The sequence below is a fragment of the Loa loa genome (genome assembly GCF_000183805.2).
Source record: "Loa loa unplaced genomic scaffold supercont3.384, whole genome shotgun sequence".
In the NCBI taxonomy this organism is placed as follows: domain Eukaryota; kingdom Metazoa; phylum Nematoda; class Chromadorea; order Rhabditida; family Onchocercidae; genus Loa; species Loa loa.
In genome coordinates, this window is record NW_018108564.1 from 54,909 (window position 1) to 61,391 (window position 6,483).

At 22.4% G+C, this 6,483-nt stretch overlaps 2 protein-coding genes across 2 annotated transcripts; both read left to right on the forward strand.

Moving 5' to 3' along the window:
* Positions 1-1,365: 1,365 nt before the first annotated feature.
* On the forward strand, positions 1,366-1,578 carry LOAG_11553 (hypothetical protein; the record flags this gene model as incomplete). Its single annotated transcript, XM_003147071.1, has 1 exon — positions 1,366-1,578. One exon carries the CDS (start codon positions 1,366-1,368, stop codon positions 1,576-1,578), a length of 213 nt encoding a protein of 70 aa, XP_003147119.1.
* A 2,961-nt stretch (positions 1,579-4,539) lies between these two features.
* On the forward strand, positions 4,540-5,440 carry LOAG_11554 (hypothetical protein; the record flags this gene model as incomplete). Its single annotated transcript, XM_003147072.1, has 2 exons — positions 4,540-4,660; positions 5,130-5,440. 2 exons carry the CDS (start codon positions 4,540-4,542, stop codon positions 5,438-5,440), a joined length of 432 nt encoding a protein of 143 aa, XP_003147120.1.
* Between the last annotated feature and the right edge of the window lie 1,043 nt (positions 5,441-6,483).

Below are 6,483 nucleotides of genomic sequence, written 5' to 3' on the forward strand. Positions count from 1 at the left end.
ATCGTTGGAAAATAATTTAATGGTATGAAATAATGAAGAATGACACTGAATTGGTTAATTAGAAATGATTAAAGTTTAAATTAAGATTTGATTAGATTGATTAAACTGATTAGAAATGATTAAAAGATTAATTAAACCTATTTTTGATTGGATTAATTTGATTGATTAAAAATGATTAAAGGACTAATTAGACCAATTTTTGATTGGATGCATTAGAGTGATTAGGAATGATTAGATTTATTTGGACAAAATTATGACTGCATTAATTAATTTGATTTGAAATCATAGGATTTGTTAAAACTAAATTTTAAATAAATTAATTAAATTTGTCTTAATTAAAAATGATAAAAGTAATTAGATTAAATTCCACTTAAAACTGGCATTACAATCATTTCTAATAAATTCACAAGTATTATCTGTCGTGCAAAATTCAAAGACTTTTATTTAACCGTTATCAATCATTCATCTAAAGTACGAATAGATGCTTAATTGATAAATTTTCTGATCTCTTTAAAATTCAACTAATTATCTTTTTCTTCTTTTGTTGAAATATAATTAATTAACTTAATTTAATTAAATAATGTAAAAAAAAAGATCTTGTGTAAAATGTCATTGTACACATAGATCTAATTAATCGATAGCTATACAACATTTGATAAATAATAAAAATAAAAAAAAGAAATTTAATTAAAAAATAGAGAGAATTGATCGATCGTTGAAATGATCGATTCTATGTTTTATGTTTAGAATTGATGTTATCTTAGAAAGCTTATTTTTGTTAAACTTTATTTTCTTTTTCTTTTTTTTTCTTAATTTTGACAGATTTAAATTCAACGAAACAATAATTGGCAATCATTTATCATAAATTTTTTATTTGTTTTGTTTTTTGTTTTCTTAAAATAAGTTTTTAAATTTAAAAAAAAAATGGTTAAAATTCTTTCGCAAAACTTTGTAAATTTGCAAATTTTCCCACTTTTACCATTGAAAACAATACAAATTGTTGGCGTAATTTAAAATTTTTAATGTATAAATCAGTTCTTTTAATTTTAATATCTGTTAATACATACATATTGACGGATGAATGATGAATATTTTAAATTTAAAATTTTAATTACAAAATTAAATTAATTTTTCGATTCGTTTTTCACATTCTTAAATTAAATTTTATTATTTTTTTAATTTTCATATCTGTTAATACATACATATTGGCGGATGAATGACAAATATTTTAAATGTAAAATTTTAATTATAAAATTGAATTAATTTTTCGATTCGTTTTTCTTATTTTTAAACTAAATTTTATTATTATTATTGTTTTTTTTTCTTTTTAAGATGAGAATAGTATCAGTTTTACTGTATATTGTAATGTACAGTAACAATATACAATGGGAGATATTAGCACAACAACGGAAAGCATTTGTTAATCCACAAAGTGAATGTCGCATCAAATGTCTCAATGGTGGTTTTTGTGCTTATTTAGTTGATGATCCAACAATACATACATGTCTTTGCTTACTTAACGTCTATTATGGTGATCGATGTCAATATGCTGGTATGTTTTTATCAATTTATCATTGATTTAATCCTTTTTTTTAATCAATTTTTATCAGTTTATCAATGAATGTAATCAGTTTATCATTGATATAATTCTGTATCATCGCAATTATTTCTCATTATTTAATAAAATATTTTGCATATGATAACAATTAAATGAGCTTTATGATAATAACTACAAAAAAAAAAAAAAAAAAAAAACACTATAGTAACTGCTATATGATAATTAATAGTGATAATGACGATGATAACGATAATTTATGATAGTGATGGTATTTTTACTGTAATTTATGGTAATTATGATTAATTGCTAATGACGATTGCTATAAATAATAATTTTTACTACCAGCCAGGGTTAATTTATCATTACATGTCATCGTTACTTGACAAATCATTTGTCATCATTAGGTGATAAATTGAAACTGTAATGAATGAATATGAATTCTTTTGTGATAATTTTTTTTTTTTTTTGCTAGATAATTTAATCTATTCAATATATCGTATTTGTTATCTCTATTCATTTTCCAAAAAAAGGGAAAAAAAAAATTCAATTAAATCAAAATTTTTTAAATCAACAAAAATTTTTACAAAAAAAAAAGTTTGGCAGAAAAAAGACATGTAATAAAAAAAGAAAAAAATCTGCAATATTTACATTTAAATATTTAATTTAATTACTTATTTTATTCCTTATTTATTTCAAAAAATTTCTATTAATTCAATATGAAAAAATAAAATTTGAAATGAAAAACTTTTATCAAAAAAAGAAAAAAGAATTTGTTAAAAGGAAATGTTTTGCAATGAATTCTTTTCAATGAAAATTTCGCCATTCGTTAGATGCAGAAAAAAAAAAGAAAAAAAAAGTTTGAAATGGAAAGGATCAGTTGATTGTGTTTGGAAATGAAAATGCGATAAATGATTATTTGAACAGTTGTTGCTTGGCTGAAAATTGATAAAAATTTGTCTAAAAAGAGAAAAATTTTAACGATTATTCAGTCTTTTTCTAAATTTTAAAAAATGAGTTAAAAAATGAAATTTAATTCTTTTCGAAAAAAAAAGATTTTTTTTCCCTTTTTTTTTACCTTGTTATAAAATATATTTCATCCATAGTATTGTTGAAATAGTTCGGGGAAAAAAAACAATATATTCGTAAATTTTGCATATATGAATTTAAATTATGATATATAAATTTCATTTAGTATAATTTAATTTTAAATTTGATTATTTTAATAAATGTTTGATAAAGGTATCGTCGAAGAAATATATTCATTCCTGATTTATAAAAATAATTAACGCATTTAATTAATTAGTGTATTAATTAGTTGATTTATACGCATATTAATTAGTAAATTATGCGCAAAGAAAAATGCGAAAAATATTTATAAAATATTTGAAATGCGCTAATTTGAATTCATAGATCTTTTTATATTTCCAAGTTGAATTTTCAAAAATTTCCATTTATACTTTTAAATTCAAATGTTTAAAAAAAAAAAATTCATTGAACAAAATAATTTCATCAATTATATTTTTGTTTTTTTTGGAAAAAAAATTTTCCAAATTTCTTTTTTTCTTTTTTTTCTTTTTCTTTTTTTTTTTAAACTTTTTTTATGCGTAATTGTTTTTAACGAATTTTGTTGAAGTTGTTGAAACGACAACATCAGCAACTGATATTACCAAACGTCCACTTTCGAATCATTCCGGACGAGAACGATTACAAATGAAACATGACCGATATGATCAATCAACACCGGCTGAAACCGGAAAACATTTTGATGATGAAACTATTCGATATGATAAAATGTCAGAATTCAGTAATACTAAAGTGTATCAAATAAAAGAATCAAGTAAGTTAATTTTTCACTAACTATCAATTTTCATTCATTCAAATCTTCAATTTATCAGTAATTATCATTTTCATTAAAATTATCATTTTTTTTTAAATTTAAAAAATATTTATCCATAATTCTATTTGTAATTTATTGATGAATTATTATAAAAATTGTTAAAATTGAATGTTTCGAAATGATTTTTAAAAGTTATTTTTGCCTTTAAATAATTAATCAATTAATGAACCATAAAGATTTTATCTTATATGTACACTCAATTTATACATTTCTAAAATAATCCAACTGAAAATACTTCACAAACGAATTAATTAAATTTAAAATCATATAAATCTTATCGAAAGAAATGTTAATGTGAATTTTCAGCTAATTACTTCCGCCATCATTCCAACAGCTTTAAAATTGACCAATTTTAACCTATGACCTTTGTTTGAATGAAAGATTAATGCAAAAACTATGCCGTATAAATGTAAAGTAATAAATTTTAATGGAAAAAAAAGCGAGTAAAATAGAAATGAAAAAATTGTGGAATTTTTTTTTTTTTGTTGTATTTAGTGGATTTTAACTTCGTTCTTTTTTCAAATTTATACGAATAAAAGTAAATGATTAAAAAATTTCAATGATCCAGTTAAAAAATATTATCACTCAAACGCTGATAAGATGCTTATCACTACCATGTTTATCGTTTGCATAGAATTTATACTTCAATTAAGTAATGTAAATTGGAATTTCAGGGCTTCACAATTTGTGATTTGTAGCAAAAAAGAAAACATTACCGTTATCATTATTATCATTACAATTTAATCATTATATACAGTTACTAAATTATCAGTGCTGTAATTTACAAAAAAAAAAAAAAAAAACTAGGAATTAAAATTTTTTTTTCTTTCTCTTAAATCAAAGACTTTTGATAATTAATTCAAGTTTGATTTTGTTTTATATACAAAAAGAATTTAATTACTTAAAAAGCATGATAGCAATATTTTAATTTAAAAGTTTTCTTTTTCTTTTCTCTCTCTCTCTCTTTCTCTCTTCCTTTCCCTCTATCGTAGCAGTCTTGTTAAAAAAAAAAAAAAAAAAAAGTAATAATGATAATTGTGCAATTTTTTTTTCATTTACAGAAAGGATTACGTCAACCGAAGAAATGAAAATAGATGAGAATGATTATACAGAAGGTTGGGATACGACAACTGGTGATGATGATGATGATAATAATGATAATGATGATGAATATATGTATGATGATCGAGCTGATCATTCATCAGGTTCCATATCACTTCATTTATATTTTATTTTATTATCACTTTTTTTTTTGAAAAAATTTAAGCAACTAAAAGATATTAATCAATTTTTGAAGTATTTAAAAAATGCAAAAAAAAGATAAGAAAGAGAAAATTATAACAAGATTGATTACGGTATTTTTTATTTGAGGATACTGTAGGAACTGGAGGACTACGGTTCATTTTCATTTGAGGATACTGTAGGACTGAAAAATTATGGTTTATTTTCTTGTTAGAAGATGATGTAATTAACTGAAATATTTACTTTTTTGTTCGAAGATAGTGCAAGAATTGAAATATTATAGTTTTCCTTTTTGTTTTTACTAGAAGGTATTATAATAACTAAAAGGTTTACTTTTTTGTTTAAAGATACTGTAAGCACTGAAAGATTATGGTTTATTTTTTTATTAGAAGATGCTGTGATTAACTGAAATGTTTGCTTTTTTGTTTGAAGATACTGTAAGAAGTGAATCATCTTCACCGGTATGGTTACAAGGATCGGATGATTACAATATGGTAACAGGACAAAAAATAGGACCACAACGAATTTATTTAAACAGGAAAAAACCCAGTCAAATAGTAACACGTCTGAACAAGGATAAACGAGTGCAAACTGATGAGGAAGCATTAATGCATTGGACAAGCAAAGATGATAATTTCGATAGTTCAGAATCAATGATGGAATCAGAAATGATTGATGATGGTTGGATGATAAGCAAACGACGGCGTGTTATCACTAATGGTGGTGTTAATGTTATCAGCTAATAAACCATTGCAATCAGTATTCTTTCTCATTTTCGTTCTTATTCCTCTGTTAAGCTGGTTATAATTTATCAAAAATTGTGTAAATTGAAAAAAAAATTAAATTTTTTCCTGTAAAAAAAAGAAAAAATAAATGGAAATAATGATTGAATTCGTAAAAATGATAGGACTGATAAATTTCGGAAAAATGATGAAACTGATAAATTTTAAAAATTTTTTTTTTTTAAGAACTGATAAAAAGAGTTATTTGCATGCTTTTCATAAAATAATTGAATAAAAACAAAAATTAGCAAAATTTAAGAAAGCAAATGCGAAAAGATAAATTGGAATTAAATTAATCTAAATTCTATGCCGAAATTAAAGTGAGTTAGATTAAGGAGAAATGACTAATTTGAATGAATTTCAAAGTATGCCATATGCTTTTTATTCCATTTTACTTCAAATTGCTAAAATTTTTATCATAAGAACGATACCAGGTAATATAAGAGATTGACGGTCCAAATCAATTAAAGGTATTCCTTTCCTCTTAAAAAAAAAAACGAAAAAGGACAGTAATTAACCTGTTTCTGTCATTACTATGCTATTAAAGTTAGATAAAGTTCCTTCAAAAATAGAAATATAAAATTTGACGACAATTAACAATTCAGCAAAATTTTCGAACCATTTTATTACTTTTCATATAGGGTCAAATTTTTTTACTTCTTATCAAAATACAACCACAGGTAAACTTTTTTAAAATGCATCGTAAAAGTTCTCTTTTTTTTTTTTTGTTAAAAAAAAACTTGTTTGAATTTTTTTGTTTTTTCGAAAATTTTGAAAACTTTGTAATCTTTTATGATAACATTTTGTTTGCTAAATATTTAATAATTGGAAAAATTTCAAAATTTTTTATTGAATTAATAAATATAATAATAAGAAGTAATTTTTATTTTACCTATAAACTGAATTAATAATATAAGCAATTGTAATTAATAAATGTTTAAAGTCATTTTTCATTTTTTTTTCCTATCATATTGTTGTCATAATTTTTTTCCCGATTAATTTTC